We start from the raw sequence: 23619 nt of genomic DNA, 5'->3' as shown, positions 1-23619 counted from the left end.
AGAGGCGTGTGCCACCATGCCCAGCTAATTTTTGTATTTTAATAGAGACGGGGTTTCACCATGTTGGTCAGGCTGGTCTCTAACTCCTGACCTCATGATCTGCCTGCCTCAGTCTCCCAAAGTGCTGGGATTACAAGCATGAGCAACCACGCCTGGCGATCATTGCATTCTTAAGAGTGCCTGAGATTTCCCAAGAAGTGTACAATGTGGGAGAAGAGAAGAACATAGAGACTGAAGTCCTGGAGCACACAAACGTTTAAGACTTAGGCATAGAAAAAAAATTCTATAGATAATAGAGATGAATTGTACTTGTTATCCTTTACTAACTGTCAAATTACCCCAAAACTTAATGGCTAAAGGGTCAAGAATGTGAGAGTAGCTTGGCTAGCTGGTTCTGTCAGAGGGGTGCCTCAAGAGGTTACAATGAATCTGTTCTTCATAGGTTTCTTCTCTCAATTAGTGAGAGATGGCTTTGATAATAATATGTGATTTATGGTTTTATTATCCATTTGTACAAATAAAATTTTAATGACATCTTCAACAGTTTTCTCTACGTACTCTCTATTTACAACTGCCCTCCAAACCTCCACAACTTGCACTCTGAAATATTTCTTGATTGTGTCTCTCTCTTCCATTTTTAGTGCCATAAGCAATGTTTATTTCTTTTCAAGGAGCATTATATGAACAAATTCTTAAACAGGATGACTTCAACTGACCCCTATAATATGTCTGCCTCCTAGAACATGCAAGCCACTTGACCTTCTCTCTCTGAATCTAGCTTCTCCAACATCTGTTTATTCAGTACTCATAAAGAAACTGCCTTCCATCTTTGTGTTTTTCTGCTTTCTGTAATCGTGCCCCTTGGTCTCTTCTTCTAAGACTTTTGCTTTTCTCTCTATGATGGTTACAAGTATTGGTCCATTTCATAATGCTTGACATTGAGCCTAGACTTCTTTTGGCGTGGATAGATTTTTGCATTTCCCAATTCAGCTTTTGTTCCTATGCTCTCTGGGATGACCCCACCCTCACAGTTTCAGGCTGTACTCTCAACTACCATCCCGGCATAGTGAGAAAGGCGACTTTTTCTTGAGTTGTTCAACAACGTCCTAATTGATACCCTGACCAACAATCTATTATATTTGAAAGTGGCCGTCTACACTGCTGAGTTGATATTTGCCTTATGCCATTTACTTTCTAGTCATTTCACATACAAGTGCAGGTGCCTACAAATTACAGCCCTCTATCAAAAAGCCACGATGCCACCAGTATTGTTCTTTTTTCTCGTGATTGCTTTGGCCATTCGAGATTTTCTGTGGTTCCATACAAATTTCAGGATTGTTCTTTTTATTTCTGTGGAAAATGACATAAAAATTTGATAGGGATTGCACTGAGTCTGTAGATCATATTGGGCAGTATTACTATTTTAACAATATTAATTATTTCAAACCATGAATATTGGATAGCTTTCCATTGATTTGTATATTTTCCATTTCTTTCATCAATGTTTTATGAATTTCATCATACAGCTCTTTCATCTCCTTGGTTAAATTTATTCCTAAGTGTTTTATTTTTAATTCTGTAGTAAATAGTATTTTTAAAAGTTTCTTTTTCAGATAGTTTGTAGCTAGTGAGTAGAAATGCAACTGATTTTGCATGTTGATTTTGTATCCTGCAACTTTACTGAATTTGTTAGTTCTAATATTTTTTGTCTTTCTTTGTTTTTTGGGTGGAGTCTTTAGGGTTTTCTACATCAAAGATTATGTCATCTGCAGACAATTTTACTTCTTCCTTTCTGACTTAAATGCCTTTTATCTCTTTCTTTTGCCTAATTGCTCTAGCTAAGACTTCTAGCACTATTTTGAGCAGAAATAGAGTGGGCATCCTTGTCTTGTTCCTGACGTCGGATAAAAATTTTCAGTTTTAACCACTGAGTATAATGGTCAATGTGGGCTTGTTGTATATGGCCTTTATTATGTTGAGATGCATTCCTTCTCTCCAACAAACTTAATTTGTTGAGAGTTTTTCTAATCTTTAAATTACGTTGAATTTTATTGAATGCTTTTTCTACATCTATTGAGATGATCATATAATTTTTATCCTTCATTCCATTAATGTGGTGTATCACAATTGTTGATTTGCGTATGTTAAACTATCCTTGCATCCTAGATATAAATCTCACTTGATCATTGTGTATGATCATTTTAATATATTTCTGAATTCAGTTTGTTTATATTTTATTGAAGATACATATACATATATGTTAATCAGGGATATTGGTTTGTAATTTTCTTTTCTTGTAGTGTTTTTGTCTGGCTTTGGTATCAGGGTAATGCTGGTCTTATAAAATGAATTTGGAAATATTCCCTCTTCTTCAATTCTTTGGAATATTTTAAGAAAGTCTAGGATGGCCGGGCGCGGTGGCTCAAGCCTGTAATCCCAGCACTTTGGGAGGCCGAGACGGGTGGATCACGAGGTCAGGAGATCGAGACCATCCTGGCGAACACGGTGAAACCCCGTCTCTACTAAAAAAAAAAATACAAAAAATTAGCCGGGCGAGGTGGCGGGCGCCTGTAGTCCCAGCTACGTGGGAGGCTGAGGCAGGAGAATGGCGTGAACCCGGGAGGCAGAGCTTGCAGTGAGCTGAGATCCGGCCACTGCACTCCAGCCTGGGCGACAGAGTGAGACTCCGTCTCAAAAAAAAAAAAAAAAAAGAAAGTCTAGGATTAGTTCTTCTTGAAATATCTGGTAGAATTCATCAGTGATGCCTTCAGATTCTGGGCTTTTCTTTCATGGGAGACTTTTTGTAGTACTCATTCAATCTTTTTAATCATTATTGGTCTGCATTTTCTATTTCTTCATAATTCAGTCTTGATAGGTTGTATGTATCCATCTTTTCTAGGTTATTCAATTTCTTTGTGCATAATTTTTCATAGTAATATCTTATGTTTATTTACATTTCTGTGGTATCGGTTGTACAGCTCTCCCTCGGTATCTATGAGGAATTGTTCCAGGACCACTCACAAATACCTAAATCCTTAGATGCTCATATAAAATGGTGTGATATTTGCATATATCCTACACTCAGCCTCCAGCATAATTTAAATATCTCTAGATTACCTAGAATACCTAAGTAATATAAGTGCTATTTAAATAACTGTAATGTTTAGAGGATAATGACAAGGGAAATAGTTTGTACATGTTCAGTACAGATGCAACCATTGTAGAATCAACTACATTTTTGATCCGATGATGGTTGAATCCATGGATGCAAAATCTGCAGATATGAAGAGCCAACAGTAATGTCTCCTCTTTCATTTCTGATTTTATTTGAGTCTTCTCTTTTCTTCCTGAGTTAGCCTAGCTAAAGGTTTGTTCATTTTGTTTCTTTTTTTAAAAACTAACTCTTGGTTTTCTTGGTCTTTTCTGTTGTTTTTCTGCTACCTATTTTATTTATTTCTGCTCTGATCTTTATTATTCTCTTACTTCAATTAACTTTAGTTTAGTAAGCTTAGTTTGCCCTTCTTTTTCTAGTTCCTTAAGAAATAATGACAGATTGTTTGAGAAATTCTTTTTTGATGTAGGCTTTTATTACTATAAACGTTTCTCTTAGAACTGCTTCTGCTGCATCCCATAAGTTTTGGGATGTTGTGTTTTCATTTTTATTTATTTTAAGATATTTTTAAACTTTTAATCTCTTTGTTGACTTATTGCTCAGGAACATGTTAATTTTTCCATATTTGTGAATTTTCCAAAATTTCTCCTGTTATTGATTTCTAGCTTCATACCATTGTGGTCAAAAGAGATCATTAATATTATTTTAATATTCTTAAAATGTTTAAGATTTGTTTTATGGCCTAATACATGATCTATACACAAGAATGTTCCATGTGTGCTTGATAAAAACATGTATTATGTTACTTTGGATGGAATGTTCTGTGTATATTTGTTAGGTCTATCTGGACTAAAGTGTAGTTCAGTTCCAATGTTTCCTTAATAATTTTCTCTCCAGATGACCTGTCTATTGTTGAACGTGGAGTATTGAGAAGTTCCCTACTATTATTTTATTGCAGTTTGTCTCTCCTTTCAGATCTATTAATATTTACTTTATACATTTAGGTGCTCTGATGTTGGGTGCATAGAAATTTAAATATTCTCTTGCAAAATTGACCCCTTCATGATTATATAATGATCTTCTTTGTCTCTTCTTACAGTTTTTGACAAGTCAAAATTTTGTCTGGTATGTTTAGCTATCCCTGCTGTATTTTGGCACTTAAAGGTGAAGTGAGTCTCATAGGCAGCATATATAACAGTTGGGGCCTGCTTTTTAATCCATTTAGCTACTCTACATCTCTTGATTGAATACATTTAAGATAATTATCGGTAGGTAAGGACTTACCACTGCCATTTTGTTCATTATTTTCTGGTTGTTTTGTATGTTCTTTCTGGTTGTTTCTCTCTTGCCATCTTCCTTTGTGATTAGATAATTTTCTATACTGATATGCTTTAATTCTTCGCTTTTTATGTTTTCTGTGTTTATTATAGGTGTTTTTTTGTGGTTTTCATGAGTTACCATGCAGCTTACATAAAATATCTATAGTTATAATAGGCTATTTTAAACTGTTAGCAACATAAATTCAATCACATTTTTAAAACTTCTACACTTTTCCTCCCCACATTTTGTTTCTGATGTCACAATTAACACCTTTTTATATTGTGTATTAAACTATTATAGCTATTATTATTTCTAATAGTGTTGTCTTTTAATGTTCGTACTACAGATATACTTGATTTGTACATCATCATTATGGTATTAGAGTATTCTGAATTTGACTATGTACTTAATTTTACCAGTGAATTTTATAATTTCATAAATTTTTTATGTTATGAATTTTCCTTCTTTTCTTTCAACTTGAAGAACTCCTTTTAGCATTTCTTATAGGAAGGTCTAGAGGTAATGAACTTTCACAGCTTTAGTTTCTCTGGGAAATTTTTTATTCCTTCATCATTTATGAAGGTCAGAATTGCCAAGTATACTGTTCTTGGTTGGCAGTTTATTTTTCTTTCAGTACTCTTGAACATATAATCTCACTGTCTCCTGGATTCAAGGCTTTTGCTGAAATGTCTGCTCGTAATCTTATGTGAGCTCCCTCATATGTGATGAGTTGTTCTTCTCTTGTTTTCAAAATTCTCTTTGTTGCATGACTTTTGAGTTTTACTGTAATGTGTCTAAGAGAAGATCTCTTCAAATATAGTGTATTTGGGGTTCTTTGGGCTTCATAGACCTGGGTGCTCATTTTTTTCTCACTTTGGGGGAATTTGCTGTCATTATTTCTTTAAATAAGCTCTCCACACTTTTGTGTTTCTCTCTTCCTTCTGGGGCACTGTAATACATATACTGGTTCATATACTGGACAAAGGTTCCAGTATATGAACTGGATAGTGCCCATAGTTCCCACAGGACTTCTTCACTATTTTTTATTCTTTTCTATTTTTTGTTTTTCTGATTGGCAATTTCAAATGAACTGTCTTTGAGCTCATGATTCTTTCTTCTGTGTGATAGAATCTGCTACTGAAGCTCACTATGAAATTTTTCAGCTCATCTGTTATGTTCTTTAACTCCCTAAATTTGGTTGTTTGTGCTTTTTTATGCTATCTCTCTATTGAACTTCTAATTTTGTTCATATATTTTTTCCTGATTTCATCTAGTCTTCTGTCTGTATTCTTATGCAGCTCAATGAGCTTCTTTAAGATAATTATTTTGAATTCGTTTTCAGGCAATTTGTAAATTTCCACTTCTTTAGGGTCAATTACAGGTGCTTTATTTTGTTCCTTTGGTGGTGTCATGTTTCCCTGATTATGTGTGATCTTTGTGGCCATGCATGTCTATGCCTTCGAAGAAGTAAGCACTTATTCCATTCCTTAAAGACTGACTTCAGCAGGGATAACCCTTCATTAATCAGTTTGTCCAGAGATTCTGGGCAAGTCATCTGGCATGGTCCACAAGCAGGCTTGATGCTGGAGTCCTTGGGCAGACGTGATTGGCTCCTTGATTCACTGGAGACGGCCTGGAGCTTGGGTCTGCTGGAACGAGCCTGGTGCCTGTATCCATAGAGGTCAGCCTAGCACTGGAGTCTACAGAAGTGGGCCTGGACCCTGGATCCAGTGGGTCCACTGGATCTTGAGGCTATAAGGACCATCCTGGAGCCTGAATTCATGAAGGCTGGCCTGGACCCTGGGGCCAATAGGGCTGGCTTTGCACTGGGATGGGCCTAGAGGCTGGATCCCTGGTCTCAGGCCTGATTTTTGGATTTGCAGTGGCCATTCTGGCACTGGGTAAAACTGGAGCCTGAGTCTGCAGAGACCAGCCTTTGATACTGAGTCCCAGATTCTGGCCTGGTGCCTGAGGTCATGGAAGCTGGCCTGAAGCTGAGATATATGGGTGCCAACCTGGCATAGCTGGAGGCTTAGTCTGCAAGTAAAATCCTGAGTCTGGGGATACAGGGATCAGCCTCATTCTGGGCCTGTCTAAAGCCTGAGTTGAGGCTGGAACCTTTGTCCATGAAACTGGCCTCAGGCCTGAGGCCACAGAAGCTGGCCTGGCACTGGTTAAGCCTGGATCCTGTATCTATAGGGTGCTGGGATGTAGCTAGAGTCAAAGACTGGAGTTTTATTTAATAAGTAATTGTAAAAGAAGTGGTTTTCATTGTATTTTCTTTTAAAAGAGGAGCCATAAAAGCTTGCAGCAAAAATATTTCTTAGTCTGTTGTATCAGGAGAGGCTTTCCTAAAGAAGTGATATTTCGTGTAAAACTTGAAACAGGAGTGGGAATTAATCAACCTGAGGCCTATGATTTGTGTGTATGTGTGAGAGGGAGTGTGTGTGATGTGTGTGCTATGGGAGGATTGGGGGGGGAAAGAGTAAGAGAACATTCCAGAAAGTCAAAGCAGCATAAAAGGGACTTAGGGTAAGAACAGCATGGGTTGTGGAACAGCTAGATGGCTGACACACAGTGATGGAAAGATTGACTAGAAATAAACCTAGTTTAGACTATATTAAAGTCATTAGAAATACATTGGAAGGATCTAAGTAGGGAAGTAGCAATGGTTAGTTTGCTTTTCCCTGTTATGCTAGGAAGTTTCTTCAGTATGTCTTGTTTTAAAGATAACTATATACATTTCAGTCTTTTCATGAGACAGTAGTAGCTTTAGGTTTCCCATGCAGAACAACCACTCAATACATACTACTAAATCCAATTCATGACACTGTCTGAAGATACAGGTGTCCCCTTCCCAGATGAGTTACACCTAATTCAGAAGATCTCTGAAAAGAGAACTGAAGCACTTATATATCAACCCTCTCATTGACAATAACCTGACAATGGCCAAGTTGGCCAAAAAAAAAAAGTTTAATTGAAAGTTTAGTGCTGAAGGAACATACCTCAAAATAGTAAGAGCTGTATATGAAAAACCCACGGCCAATATCATAATGAATGGGCAAAAGATGAAAGCATTCTCCTTGAAAACCAGCACAAGACAAGGATGCTTTCTCTGATGACTCGTATTCAACATAGTATTGGAAATTCTGGCCAGTGCAATCAGGCAGGGGAAAGAAATAAAGAGTATTCAAATATGAAGAGAGAAAGTCAAATTATCTTTGTTTGCAGATGACATGATCCTATATTTAGAAAACCCCGTTGTCTCAGCCCAAAAGCTTCTTAAGTTGATAAGCTACTTTAGCAAAGTCTCAGGATGCAAAATTAATGTGCAGAAATTGCTTGCATTCTTATATACCAACAACAGGCAAGCAGAGAACCAAATCATAAATTAATTCCCATTCACAATTGCTAAAAAAAAAAAAAAAAACCCAAAACTTGTAAAATACCTAGGAATACAGCTAACAAAGCACGTGAAGGACCTCTTCAAGAACTACAAACTACTGCTCAGGGAAATCAGAGAGGACTTAAGCAAATGGAAAAACATTTCATGCTCACAGATAGGAAGAATCAATATTGTGAAAATGGCTATACTGCCCAAAGTAATTTATAGATTCAATGCTATTCCCATTAAACTACTACTGCCATTCTTCATGAATTAGAAAAAAAAAAAAAACTAATTTAAAATTCATGTGGAAACAAAAAAGGGCCTGTATAGCCAAGACAATTCTAAACAAAAAGAACAAAGCTGGAAGCATCACACTGCCTGACTTCGAACTATAGTACAAGGCTACAGTTATCAAAATATCATGGTACTGGTGCAAAAACAAACACGTAGACCAATGGAACACAATAGAGAACTCAGAAATAAGACTGCACACCTACAACCATCTAATCTTCAACAGCTCTTACAAAAACAAGCAATGGGAAAAGGATTCCCTATTTAATAAATAGTGCTGGGAGAACTGGCTAGTCATATGCAGAAAATTGAAACTGGACCTCTTCCTTATGCATTATACAAAAATTAACTCAAGATGGACTAAAGACTTAAATGTAAAACCAAAAGGTATAGAAATCCTAGAAGAAAATCTAGGCAATACTATTCAGGACACAGGCGTGGGCAAAGATTTCATGATGAAAATGCCAAAGCAATTGCAACAAAAACAAAAATTGACAAACGGGATCCAATTAAAACCAAAAGCTATAGAAATCCTAGAAGAATAATCTAGGCAATACCATTCAGGACATAGGCATGGGCAAAGATTTCATGATGAAAATGCCAGAGCAATTGCAACAAAAACAAAAATTGACAAATGGGATCCAATTAAACTAAAGAGCTTCTGCATGGCAAAAGAAACTACCATCAGAGTGAACAGGCAACCTAGATAACAGGAGAAAATTTTTGCAATCTATTCATCTGACAAAAATCTAATATCCAGAGTCTATGAGGAACTTAAACAAATTTACAGGAAAAAAAAATAACCCCATTAAAAAGTGGGCAAAGGACATGAACAGACACTTATCAAAAGAAGACATTCATATGGCCAACAAACATATGAAAAAAAGCTTAACATCGCTGATTACTGGAGAAATGCAAATCAAAACTGCAATGAGATACCATCTCAAACCAGTCAGAATGACAATTATTAAAAAGCCAAAAACACCAGATGTTGGCAAGGTTACAGAGAAAAAGGAATGCTTTTACACTGTTGGTGGGAGTGTAAATTGGTTCAACTATTGTGGAAGACACTGTGCCAACTCTTCAAAGATCTAGAAGCAGAAATACCATTTGATCCAGCAATCCCATTACTGAGTATATATCTGAAAGGATAGAAATCATTCTATTATAAAGATATATGCATGCGTATGTTCACTGCAGCACTATCCACAATAGCAAAGACTTGGAATCAACTCAAATGCCCATCAATGATAGAGTGAATAAAGAAAATGTGGTACATATACACCATGGAATACTATGCAGCCATAAGAAGGAACAAGCTCACGTCCTTAGCAGGGACATGGATGGAGCTGGAAGCCATTATCATCAGCAAATTAACACAGGAACAGAAAACCAAACACCTCATGTTCTCACTTGTAAGTGGGAGCTGAATGATGAGAACACGTGGACACGTTGGGGGAAAAACACTCACTGGGGACTGCTGGGGGTAGGAGTGGGAGAGCATCAGGAGGAATAGCTAATAGATACTGGACTTTATACCTAGGTGATGGGTTGACCTGTGCAGCAAACCACCATAGCACATGTTTACCTATGTAACAAATCTGCACATCCTGTACATGTACCCCAGAACTTAAAATAAGTTGAAAAAAAAAAGTTTGCTATGTTATAAGCCCTTTATATGCATTATCTCACTAAATTTTTATAAGACCTTTTGTGCTAGATATGATGAATATCCGTTTTATAGACTAAGAATCATACTAAGCACATAGAGATTGTTGCATAATCACTTTAAAGTCACAGAGTCTGTATTTGAACTGCAGGAATCTGACTCCAGCACTTTTGCTCTTAAGTCCTTTGTTCTACTGACTTTCAAAGAATTGCTTGATTTCTGTTTGGTTCTGTTCTGCTTGTTTTTCCTTTTGTTTCGTGTCTTGTTTTTAACAACACTTTTTAATTCTCTTTTAGACCAAAGGCGAGAAAAATTTAAGAACCGAACATTATGAAGAACAAATTGAAGCATTTAAAAGTATCGTCCAAGAGAAGACATCAAATTTTAATGCAGATATATCTCTAAAATTTACACCCACTGAAGCAAATAAAGTTAAAACTGAAAAGTCTTCTGAGGATAAAACCTCCTCAGATTCTTTACGTGGCCAGGGTAGTTTTCGGTTTTCATATTCCAAAAATGAAACTTATCAACTATTTTTGTCATATTCTTCAAAGAAGGTAAGACCAAACAGTTAATATAGGAATATAATGGAAAGGTTCCAAACTAACCAGATTCTTTAAGTATTTAGAGCAAATGGAAATCATAAAAAGGAAAAGAAACATGGATCAAATTCTCAAATATGTAGCTAGCACGTCAGAAAGAACACTAACTGGAAAAAAAGTATGATAGAATCTTTGGCAGTGGTAAATGAATCATATGTTTGGTGGTAGTGAGCAGAAAATGTGTATTAAGAATTTAGAGCATTTTTTGACTGAGACTGTGGTAATATACCATTCAATTTATATGATGATCAGAATTTTAATGAAGAATTATACTGAAGAATTCTGGTAATTCATTACAATGCCTTACCTACAATGATCACTGTTTATTAACTACAAAATGTGTCTCAAAAGAAATGATGCTATGAAATTATACACATTGCACATAAAATTGGTCTGATTACTTTGTAATCATACGTTTAATTTGAGACTTTGAAAATGTGTTGTTTTTTTTTAATATTTGAGCCAGATTTTGAAGTTTGTTCTACCACTCTTGGTATAAATGTAAAATATACTCTCTGTAATCAACATGTTGCCAGTAAAATGTTCATTCTTCCTTTTCTGATACCACAGTCACCTATTTAGACAAACTTCTCCCACATTAACAATAATAATTCACTTTTAGCACTTACATTATGTCCAACTATGTAACTGTTTTGTAGGGGTCTATGCGTTACCTCTCTGTTTACAAGCATACCCACTCAAGTGTACAGGTGGAAAACTCTTTAAATCATTCAAGAAATGTTTAATGGTGAGCTCTCTGGCCTAGGTACTTAGAATACATTTGTGAACAAAGCTGATGAAAATTTTTGTCCTCATGGAGTTAAAAGGTCCACAGAAAGAGACAGCCAAAAATAATACATATAATAGAAAAAAGGAGGTAATGTGGTATTTACAAAGTATTAAGTGCTGTGGTATACAAGGAAAATTAGTGTAACATGAAGGAAAGCAGGGATGCCTGCATGTGGCATGATTAAAAAGGAAGCTCAGGGTCAGCTTCATGGAGATGAGAGCTGACCAAAACTTTGGAGGAGAGGAAATAGCCAAAGAGTAAGATTTCAGATTATTTATCTGATGGAAGGGACTGTTAGAGAAGTCTCTAATGTAAGAAAAACCTGGTGTGATAAAAGTTAGTCAAACTGAATCAGAAGGATAAAAAATTAGAAAAGTGACCTTGAATCAGATCATGAAGAACTTCCAAGTCCACTCAGCATGGCTTTTTTTCTGAGTGACACGGGAGGTCACCTGAGGGTTTTTATTTTTATTTTTAATTTAATTTAATTAATTTATTTATTTTGAGATGGATTTTCACTCTTGCTGCCCAGGCTGGAGTGCAATGGTGTGATCTTGGCTCACCGCAACCTCCGCCTCCTGGGTTCAAGCAATTCTGCCTCAGCCTCCCGAGTAACTGGGATTATAGGCATGCACCACCACGCCTGGCTAATTTTGTATTTTTAGTAGAAACGGGGTTTCTCCATGTTGGTCAGGCTGGTCTCGAACTCCCGACCTCAAGGGATCTGCCTGCCTTGGCCTCCCAAAGTGCTGGAATTACAGATGTGAGCCACCATGCCTGGCCTACTTGAGGGTTTTTAATAGAAGATTGACATTCCCTATTACATTTTAAATGATTACTCAAGGTATTCTGTCAAGAAGAGATCATAGGTGCTAAGAGCCAAAGCAAGGAGTCTTGCTAAAAGTTATTGAAGGAATCCAGGTGAGACATGATGGTAGTTCAGCAGTTCAGATAGGACAGTTATAGAGTCAAACATAAGTCCAAGGTTTTTGGCCTGAGCAACTAGAAAAATGGAGTTGCTAATAAACTTGCTCAGATAGAGCAGGTTTGGAGAGGGAGACCAGTAGTTAAATTTTAGTTAGGTTAAGTTTGAGGTGTTTAGTATACATCCAATTGGCAATGCCAAGTAGGAGTTGGTGTTATGAGGCTGGAGTTTGGGAAGAAGACCTGGAATTGAGCTATACATTGACTTGTTGACTTAGTCATGGGGTCACTAACAGAGTTAGTGTACATAGAAAATAGAATACAATCAAATACCAAACTTGGGGAACTTCAATAGAAAATAAGTAAAAGAAACCAAAAAGTGCCCAATAACTTTGCTACTTAGAGTGTGGTCTATGGAACAGCAGCATCAACATCGCTAGGAAGATAGAATCTTAAACTGTGCTCCAGAATTGCATTTTAAATGAATCAGTATTGCATTTTAACAAGATTCTCTAGGTGATTTGTTCACATTTTATAGTTTGAGAAGCACTGGCCTTGAAGACAAGAAAATAATCTCTAGTAAGAAGAAAAGAGTGATGAACTGTGTCAATTGCGCTAACATGTCAAAGAAGATGAGGGCTAAGAAGTGATCATAGGCTTTAGGATTATGAAAGTCATTGGAGACATTGACAAGAGACGTTTTGTTGGAGTAGTGAGGTCAGGAGCATGAATGATGGGAAGGGGAGAATTGAAAATGCACAGTATAGAAAACTGAATAAATTTTGCTTCTAGTGAGGGCAAAGAAATGGGTAGTGGCTGGGCAGGCAAGCTAGGGCAAGGGAAATTTTTTTGTTGATTTAAGATAGAAGAAACAACTGTGTATTTGGATGGTAATGAGCTAAGAGCTACCTTTGAAGTAAATTGACCCAAAGAACATCACGTCTTTCTTACGCCAAATCCCAAGATATACTTCCCAGTTTTAGCAAAACTGAAAAGAAATCCAAATATGCTTTGAATAAAGCATTTGAGAATTCTTGTGCAAGTCAGGAGATGAAGAGCTCATTGACCTATAACATACAGGCTAAGTCACTATAAGATTTTTATTAAGGACTGGATCACCCACTGTCACCTAAAGTTAAATCATGATGACAACAATGTGCTTTAAGAACACAGACAGGGCCGGGCGCGGTGGCTCAAGCCTGTAATCCCAGCACTTTGGGAGGCCGAGACGGGCGGATCACAAGGTCAGGAGATCGAGACCATCCTGGCGAACACAGTGAAACCCCGTCTCTACTAAAAATACAAAAATCTAGCCGGGCGAGGTGGCGGGCGCCTGTAGTCCCAGCTACTTGGGAGGCTGAGGCAGGAGAATGGCGGGAACCCAGGAGGCGGAGCTTGCAGTGAGCTGAGATCCGGCCACTGCACTCCAGCCTGGGAGACAGAGCAAGACTCCGCCTCAAAAAAAAAAAAAAAAAAAAAAAAAAAAAAAAAAAAAGAAAAAAGAACACAGACAGTTTGGTATGATGTTCATATATCACAAGGTATATCTTTAAAAAGAAATAAAATATTTTAAACTCCCACATAATCATCATATGTTAACCACAGCTGTTAGGAGACCCTCAAAAGATCCATTTGCAAAATTGTAGGTGTCAATTGTAGTTTAGTTTTCATCAGGACAAGCTATGGCATTGAATCACACAGTTCACTGCCCTAATTTTCTCCGGGAAAGGTAAGCCATCAGCCCTGGCCCTGGAAACATTTAACTGTTGAGTTGTTTAGGCTGACTTGAGTTCCGTGTCTCAAAATATTGTCTGTCCTGTCTCTGTCATTAAAAATTGAGAGGGTGGACTGGAAGGGACAAGGAGACCTGAGACCTGGGTTTTTAGTACCAATGCCTTCAAGTATTATTTGTGTGTTTTGGGCCAAATAACTTGATATCTTTAAATTAGTTTTCTCATCTGCATAATAGTAAGATTGGGCTTTATAGATAATGCTTCCATTTCCTTCCACTGTTGTTTTTAAAACAACTTAGGTATAATTTCATAAAATAAAATGCAAAAATTTTAAGTGTATCGTTTCATGAGTTTTGATAATTACGTACATTAGAGTAGCCACCTCATTTAGCAAGAGAATTTTTTTAACGTTTTAACACAGAAGACACAAAAGCATATTTAGATGGGAATTATTTAAGATCTATGCTTAAAATACATTGAGTTAAAGAACATCACACCGCCTGTAATCCCAGCACTTTGGGAGGCCGAGACGGTTGGATCATGAGGTCAGGAGATCGAGACCATCCTGGCTAACACGGTGAAACCCCGTCTCTTTTAAAAAGTACAAAAAACTAGCAAGGCAAGGTGGCAGGCGCCTGTAGTCCCAGCTATTCAGGAGACTGAGGCAGGAGAATAGCGTAAATCTGGGAGGCGGAGCTTGCAGTGAGCTGAGATCCGGCCACTGCACTCCAGCCTGGGCGACAGAGCGAGACTCCGTCTCAAAAAAAAAAAAAAAAAAAAACAGAACATCACACCAAGAAAATTCCATCATGAAGAGAGACTCGGGCTTCTTACCCCAAGAAAAATTCTTTATGCCGTTTTCAATTTCATACCACCTAAGAGGTGACCACTGCCCAGATTTATCTGACCACAGCTTAGTTTTGTCTAGTCTAGAACTTCACATAAATGGAATCATACAGGATATGCTCTTCTATGTCTGACTTCTTTTACTTAGTATAATATTTTTGAGATTTATTTGTGTTGTTACTTGTATCAGTAGTTTTATTGTCCTTTTTATTGATGATTAATATTCCATTGTGTTAATATGCCACAGTTGTTTATTGATTCCTCTCTTGGTGGACATTTGAAATGTTTTCAATTTTAAGCTATTCTGACAAATGCTGCCATGAAATTCTTATACAGATACTTTTGTGAACAAAATTTTTATTAGGTAAGTATGTAGGAGTGGAATTGCTGGCTGATCATAAGCAAATGCGTGTTTAACACTATGGGAAACTGCCAAACAGTTCTTCAAAGTGGCTATCTAATTTTACCAGTAATGTAGGAGAGTTTTAGTCACTGCACATTCTCATCAATAGTTGATGTTGATAGTATTTTACATTTAGCCATTCTGGTGGATTAGAGTGGTATCTCATGGTCACTGCTAAAACATTTAGTGTCTATGGAAGTTCTAAATTTCATACATTTTCATCTGCAGTGATGGATAAAATACATGTTTCTCTTCTTCATCTACTCTACAACACAGGAAAAAATGTTCCTGCATGTGAAAGGAGAAATTCATCTGGGAAGATTTATGATGAGAAATCGTGATGTTGTGCTCACAACAACTTTCGTGGATGATATAAAAGCTTTGCCAACTACCTATGAAAAGGGAGAATATTTTGCCTTTTTGGAAACCTATGGAACCCACTACAGTAGCTCTGGGTCTCTGGGAGGTCTCTATGAACTAATATATGTTTTGGATAAAGCTTCCATGAACCGGAAAGGTATGCCTAGAAATAGAGCTCTGACTTCAAATACTGTTTTGACCAAACATTATTTTGTTCACCAACCTCTTTGAATGGTTAAAATCTTAAGAATACAAAGCCCTTTGAGAGGAGTCTCTTCCTGCCCCTTGGCACCTAAAATCCTGTTAAATAGCAAATTGACTTCCATGTCAAATAAGCTGACTTGGTCATATTCTACTCAGCAGCAGCACTGAGAGGTGGATCAATTGTATTGCAATTTCACATCTATTAGAAGGTGGCACTTTTAGTGAAATACTAAACAAAAGATGAAAGAAAGTACAGGCATAATTTGTATAACCTACTTCTTAATCAGCAGACTAGTCCAATTTCCATATCACAATTATCTTCCAGAATATACTTCAATATTGGAGGGAAAATATTGTTCTAAATTTTCTTTTGGCGGGAAAAGAAGAATCAGTGTTATCATATAAATCTAACATCTGAAAGCAAGGGTGGAAAATTGGTTTTACCTCATGTGATGACACTTCTCATTATGTGGTGGTGGTTGAATTGGGTTCATGTTAAGTAGATTTCTGGTCATGGGGAAATCACGGGGAAAAGGACCATGGTCAATTATCAATGTCGGTCATAGGTAGAAGATAGGCCTACTGATACATAGTTATTGGCCTGGCCTAAAGGGTTCGTCTAAGTCTTTTAAGAAAAATGTAAATGCAAAGTGACTATATAAGTAAGTTATAATCATTCATGTTGTAAGTAATTATGGCTAGTTATAATATTCCTTAAGGAGGTGATGGATGCCAGGATGCCTTCTCTCTGCCCTTATAACTATAGGTGTGTCTCTTAGGGAGGAAAGCTTTGCTAAAAACCACTTTAATGGCTTTTATGGGGTCAGAGTGTCAAGGTGTCAGGTGTTAAGTGAAGTGTGGAATGTAACTGTGATGTAAAAGCCTGACACTCTCCCCAAGGTCAGTAAATACTTTGGGGATAACAAAACATGACATAGCCAGAACCAGCTGCTCTTGATGCCTCAGTCTTGTTTTGGGTAGAGAGAAGCTCTCCTGGGGCGAGTGGAACGTAACGTTACTTACCTTACACTTTCACAGGGCTATATCAACAACATAGTGAAGTCACTGTGAGCTCCACCTGGAAGCTATATTGATGGAGATACCACATAAGGGAGGGGCACAAGAGGGCACAGGTCTTGAGTAACTTGAAAATGAGAAGAGAAAAGTTTATGAGTGGTGATCAAAACACAAAGAAATCTTCAGACTAGGAGTTGCTTTGGCGAAAAAGCTCCATAGGCTGAGATCTTTAATCCTGAATAATTCAGAAGCTACTTACCTTCTGGTCTTAATAGACAAGGATCATCAGGTCAATTCTAATGACTTTGAAGAGAAAGTCCTCTTTCTCACTTCTCCAGTGCCAATATCAGAGGACCAAGTCATGTCCTCTGCCTCAATTTAGGATGTCTGAACATGAAAGTGTCCACTGCTAAGGCAGAGAATCTGAACACTTTAGGGGTCACCAAGGTATCTTTCACCCTCATCTTCAGAAGAAGAGTCCTCACACTTCTTAAGGATAAGGTTAGAAATCTAGAATTATGGATTTCTGGTATTGTTTTCCATTTTTATCCTCTCTCTTCTCTTCCCATGGGAAATGCCATCTGATAGTTTCTAAGTTCTTACTAATTGTGGGTGCATGAGAAGTATTTGATAGATGAATAAATGCCTAAATGCCCCCAGAGGTCTACCCCAACACTCCTTGTAGAACCCCGTGATTACCCTCATTTCATTTTTTTCTTTCCTTTTTCACAAAGCATTTTGGCTCCCAGAACAAATAATCACAAATTCGTGTGTGTGTGCGCCTGTGTGTGTGTGTTTGCATGTATGAAATAAGAAATGATAAATAAGGGCAAAAACTGACATGGTCAATGAACTGTCATCTGGGCTGTTTACCCTTAAAATACAAGAATAATTATTTTTCTGAATTGCAAAAACAGATAATAACTGATAGACTTTGAAAATATTAGAATTTTTCTTTCTAGTAACTGGGCACTTACACACCATAATGAGTCAGCTTCCAAGACTGATACCTACCAAGTAGCATTCATAGGACGAAAGCAAAGTGGCTACATACATCAGCCGTCTGTCCAAAGCAATGAACCAGCTACATTAAGGATGAACTGAGTCTTCCAAAGAGGATCAGGAGATGTTGATATATCTCATGACCAAATTATGAAGTTGATACAGAGAAGTACTTAGTAGCTAGACAGCTCTGGGTTCAAATCCAAACTTACTAGCTGAGTAATGAGCCATTAGAAGGTTATCCAACTGCTCTGCAATTCCACATTTTCATCTGTACAATGAGGACAATATAGTACTTACTTCATAAGGCCAGTGTGAGGATTAAATTAGTTAAAGCACACAAAATGCTTAGAAGGATGCCAGACATGTGATAAGCATTCAATATATGATAGACATTGTTGTCCCTCTTCTATGACATTACAGATAAAAGACTTTACTATAACCACCACAATCTGACCTACATCCCTTTAAACAATGTGGTAGACTTAATGTGTCCTTTGCCATTAAGTTGACAAGCAAAGTCAAAGGGAGGTCACTATAATCTAATATGAGGACAAAGCAGGACAGACATGATGGCACATTTGAATTTAGTAATGGTATATAGGAACCTAAGTAAGGATGTTTCTTGAAGATAGCAAAATTGGAATTTATTTGTGATGTTGATAGACATTGTCTAATAATTTTCAAATAAATCCATTAAACAGGTGTTGAACTAAAAGACGTAAAGAGATGCCTCGGGTATCATCTGGATGTATCTGTGGATTTCTCTAAAATCTCTGCTGGAGCTAAAGCTGATAAAGATGATTGTGTAAAGAGGGGAGAGGGTAGAGCTGGTAAGTGTGGCCTCACTTGTTAGACTTTGTAAAGCCTGGGGTAGATGTCAATGAGCACTGCCCTCTTGCAATAAGCCCTCTTAATTGTCTATCCTCTTTGTGCTTAAAAACTATCTTTTATGTACAGTGGTTTTCAAACCACTATAAACACAGCCCAGGGACATGTATTCACCAGTATCGCTATTGTGCTGGTTGTACAGTACACAACTCAAGGGGTGTAATTCACACGGTGGTCATTTTAGACTTGTATATCTATCATGATAATAGTAAGAAAGCATTTTCATAAAAAGTTTCCTTTCTTCACCCTAATTTTAACAAAGTTTCCAGATAAGCAAGCGACAATGTTCGTGCATCCATTAACAAAGGACAAGGCCAAAACCATTTCCCCAACTCCACCTTCCATCTAAATAGAAATCCCTAATTAATCCTTAACTTTAAACCGGTGCCTAACCTTTTCAAAAATACAAATATATTTGTTATAAATATTACTTCCTACTGTTAATCTTTAGCAGATTTACAAGCATGAATTAGTGCTAAAGTTCTCAACTTTTCCTCTAATCAGAAATACCTGAGAACATTTAAAAAATACAAATGCTTAAAACTCACCTTTAAAGAAAGAGTCAACTGGCAGTGGGGAGGCACAAGTGGGTAAAAACCTGATATATTTAAAAGCATATCAACCAATAATATGTGTCCATGATTGAAAAACCAATGATGAAGTGGTGGAAAAAAACTGAATTTCCCATTATATGGTATAATTTCTATATTTGGTCCTTAAGCTAACTGTGTAATCTCTGGTTAGTCACTCCACCTCTCTGTTTCCAATTTCTCTTCTATAAAAATGAAGAGGGGATGACAAAAATTGTCTTGAAATTCTTTTCCAGTTTAAAAAATTCACAGCTGTAAAAGACTTAGAAAAATTTGTTAAAAGAGGCTTAGTCTACAGAGAGACACTGAGGAAAAGATGGGTAGGATTGGGAGTGGAAAGAAATGTTACTTTTCACATGATTCCTTTTTGAACTCTTCTTTTTGTAATATTAAAATATATCAAAGCAAATGTACACAAATATAATTATGAAGGTAAGTTTGCAACAGAAAATATATATTACACCCAAAGTCATATTTAGTTCCCATGTGTACATGTTTGTATGTGAGGAGTTGTGAAGTATCAGTGTATCTAGACCATGGGTAACATTTTTATTTTTTAAAGGAGACGACAGAAATCTACAAATGGCTACTAATGTAAATTTCCATTGTAGATTTGAGGTGAAAAAATGCATAAGCAATATTTACAATTAAAATTTAATAAATACATTAGGTTGTATTTTACTAAAAGGACTCAATAAATGTTTATCACATGTCCTTTTGATAACTAGCCATAGAACTACAACTGCTTCTCTTTAAATCTTCCTTCTCTCCTCAGTAAACATCACCAGTGATAACCTCATAGATGATGTTATTTCACTTATTAGAGGTGGAACCAGAAAATATGCATTTGAACTGAAAGAAAAGCTTCTCCGAGGAACCATGATTGATGTGACTGACTTTGTCAACTGGGCCTCTTCCGTAAATGATGCTCCTGTTCTCATTAGTCAAAAAGTAAGAAATATGTTTATTTTCAAATAGAAGACTGTGTCATTTTTTTATGAAATGTCACATTGTTTCAGGTGAACTGTTAGCTTCATCTGAAAGAGAGGTGAACATTCAGATACACTCCCATCTCTTCCCCATAAGGAGGCATGGCATAGAGGAAAGGCATGGTGTGGAGTCAGACCGTCCTGGCTGACTTCCTGTCTCTGTCTCTCACTAGGTGTGGGATGTTTTCTGACCTCTACAACACTGAATTCTCCAGGACTCCATGTTTATTCTGAGAATTTAATGAAATTCCTTTTATAGAACATAGAGCACACACTGTAACAAGATAGTTACTCACATATGATTAGTTCCCTCCGGTTGGCCCCTTGCCTTCCCATGGTCATGGTGTTCCACTATCACGTCTAACACAAGAGAATTGTATTTACTAAGGGTCTTCTTCTTTTTTTTTTTTTTTTTGAGACAAGTCTCACTGTGTCACCCAGGCTGGAGTGCAATGGCACGATCTTGGCTCACTGCAACCTCCTCCTCCCGAGTTCAAGTGATTCTCGTGCCTCAGCCTCCTGAGTAGCTGGGATTACAGATGCACACCACCACATCCAGCTAATTTTTTTGTATTTTTAGTAGAGACAGGGTTTTGCCATGTTGCCCAGGCTGGTCTCAAACTCCTGGCCTCAAGTGATCCGCCTGCCTCAGCCTTCCAAAGTCCTGGGATTACAGATGTGAGCCCCCCTGCCTGGCCTAAGGGTCTTTATGAAAGAAATGTTCATAAAGTCTACAAGAAAATAAAACTAATGGTGAACAGCTCTTATGGTCAGTAAATTTTTCCCTTTTTCTATCTTGATTATAATGGTTTTCAGCTTACAAACCCTTTGGGAGTTCATAGTCAAGTTCTTATTCCCAGAGGAAAAAAAAAAGTGTTATCATTGTAATGATATAAATGACAATGTTATTTAGCCTCATCTTTCTTTCCCCAAGCTACCTAAAACTGGTATGCATTTTTCTTTACTTCTTTTATTACTAGTACTATTAGTAAGTGCTTTTCTTCTACTTCCCTTTATAACTTTCAATTTTCTCCATGTGTTTTACAATTTGCTTTCCTCAGATCATGTTTATTTTTGACTGCTCCCTACTCCAGTCTGATTAACTTGAGTTACAGAAATTTTAACATTTTCATAGGACTAGTTAATTTGATTCCTTTATTCTATTTTATTGTCCTTAAAGAATGAGTAGATTAAAGAGTGAAACCTCTAAGACTATCTCCTTTATGTGAGGAAGAAAGAAATTGGAAATTTTTATAATCTATTCTCCCTTTATGTTATAGAAATATAGCCGTTCATAGATATGCAATATATTTGTGAGTTAAAATACTTTGTCCCAAAGTAGGACAAAAAGAGGGGGGGAAAGCTGGTGAAATTCCATGTATGAAATTAAAATCAGAAGATGCCTCTTTGATCTTATTAAATTTGAATCTTACATAAATGTATTACCTTGAACTCAGTAAAATAAGTTTATGTTGGAAGATATTAAATAATAAAAAAATGGGTAATTTAGGTGAATATTTACATCCAGATGAACATCCCAGGCTCTACAAAGCAAGTTCAACTGTCCTTCTACAAATTCAAGAGTGTTCTCTGAAGAAGTCTTAATAATAGTTCAGCATGTTCTAGAGATAATTTTCTAAATCTCAAATAAATAAGGCAGCTGCTGAAGATTTACTACTAGATTTATTGAAACTATTCAAAGACCCTCATCAACTTTATTGGTGCAGTCCTGCTGTATGGATGCACAATATAGTTTATCCCATTTTTAGGGACAACCATTTACTTCCCCAAATTTTCAGATTGGTAGACATTCCATTTAGACTATCGGTATAAATTTCTTTCTTCATAAACAGGAAGGCTGGCCTTTTCATATTAACATTTTACCTAAGGAAATGGTAGCTATTGTTAGTTCACTATGGACCACTTTTTAAATTTATCTTCTTGTAGAGAGAGTTGAGCAAAGCAAAATTGTGGGTTTTGTTGACTTTGTATAACTTTTAAATCTCTGAAGAAACATGAGATATAGTTAAATTTGATCTTGAATTAGATTCCAAGTTATTTTACTCTCATAATTCCAGTAGAAGTGGACCTTTGGTTAACTTGTAGCTACTTCCAGGAGACAATTGCACAATCTATGATCACTAATTCATTTTCAGGAATTTGAAGCATTCTGTTGTCTGTAGATGACATGTTCAAACATTGGGGCTGGTCTTTTAAAGAATTACTAGAACCTCTCCCCACCCACCCTAAACTATAAACTGGTCAATATTAAATATTCTGTAGCAAATTAAATCAATTATCTAGGTATTTATGTTGAAAACCAATTATCTTGGAGAAAAGACCAGAAAGTGTACTGTAAGCTCTCCCTTAATATTATCAATAGGTTCTTGGAAACTGTGACCTTAACCAAAATGACCTATAACAAAACCAATTTTACCATAAGCTAATGAATGGGTTAAGTTCCTGTAGCATATTTCTGGTCACAAAAACATCACTAAACTTCTGAATAAAAACTAAAACACTTCTAATATTGAATTTTGTAATACATGTAAGCTATTTACACGTTTAAAAAAGATTAATAAAAACAATTAAGATAATGATTTACCTCCTTACTCTAGTTCAGGGTAGTCTATCCCAGCAGCTCAGGGTGCAAAGCAGGAATCAGCCATGGACAGAGCACCGTCTCAACACAAGGCAAACTCCACACACCCACACTCCCTCAGACTAGGACCATGTAGGCACACTGATTTGTCTAGCATGACTATACTTGGGATGTGGGAGAAAACAAGCAGAACCAGAGAGAGACCACACAAACGTGGGGAGATTGTCAAACTCCCCATGCAGACAGTGACCCCAGCTGAGAATTGATTTTTTTCTCAATATTACAAAGAAATGACCTTGAATGAAACAACATTATTCTAGGACCTGCTGTTTTACTCAAAGTGGAATTCTGTATGAATATATTACTGAGATTTTCTAAGTAAACTATGTGGTAAAATATATATGTTATAAATATATAGTATATATAATTTATAAATACAATTTATAAAATAATATAATTTATAAAATCTATAAATACAGTTATACATTTTTCCATACTCAAGTAACTATGGCCATGCTCTTTTAGGTAGAACCTGTGGTTTTCAGGCCCCATTTGTCTGCTTTGTCAAACCCAAAATCACTTCTTGAGGAATGTCTTGACCCAGCCCAAAAATCTCTCCTTGACCCTTCTCCATGCAGAGGACATAGGCTGGCCCTCTCTTTCAATACTTACTTTTGTCATGGTCTTCAGCTTCCATGGAAGTATATTAATTCTATTGCCAACTTGCCTGAATATTAACACAAGTGGTTCTACAGTTTAACTCAACAGAATAGGTGCACTTTGTTTTCCTCTTAAACCTACTGCTACAAACTAGTTATTAAAATGTCAGCTAAGCTAAGAGAAATCACATTTATTAAAGACTGCCTGGAAGGTATAAAGATTACTA

At 36.7% G+C, this 23619-nt stretch overlaps 1 protein-coding gene across 1 annotated transcript in view; it reads left to right on the top strand.

Annotated features, from left to right (window-relative positions):
- Positions 1-23619, top strand: part of C9 (complement C9) — an 80378-nt gene that overhangs the window by 31396 nt on the left and 25363 nt on the right. The window contains exons 6-9 of the mRNA XM_010367652.2: positions 10077-10337; positions 15355-15595; positions 18366-18494; positions 19918-20093. Of these exons, the coding sequence (XP_010365954.1) occupies positions 10077-10337; positions 15355-15595; positions 18366-18494; positions 19918-20093 (807 nt within the window). The remainder of the gene's footprint in view (positions 1-10076; positions 10338-15354; positions 15596-18365; positions 18495-19917; positions 20094-23619) is intronic.

This window comes from Rhinopithecus roxellana, chromosome 3 (assembly GCF_007565055.1).
Source record: "Rhinopithecus roxellana isolate Shanxi Qingling chromosome 3, ASM756505v1, whole genome shotgun sequence".
NCBI lineage: Eukaryota > Metazoa > Chordata > Mammalia > Primates > Cercopithecidae > Rhinopithecus > Rhinopithecus roxellana.
This window is presented reverse-complemented; position numbering and strand designations above follow the sequence as displayed.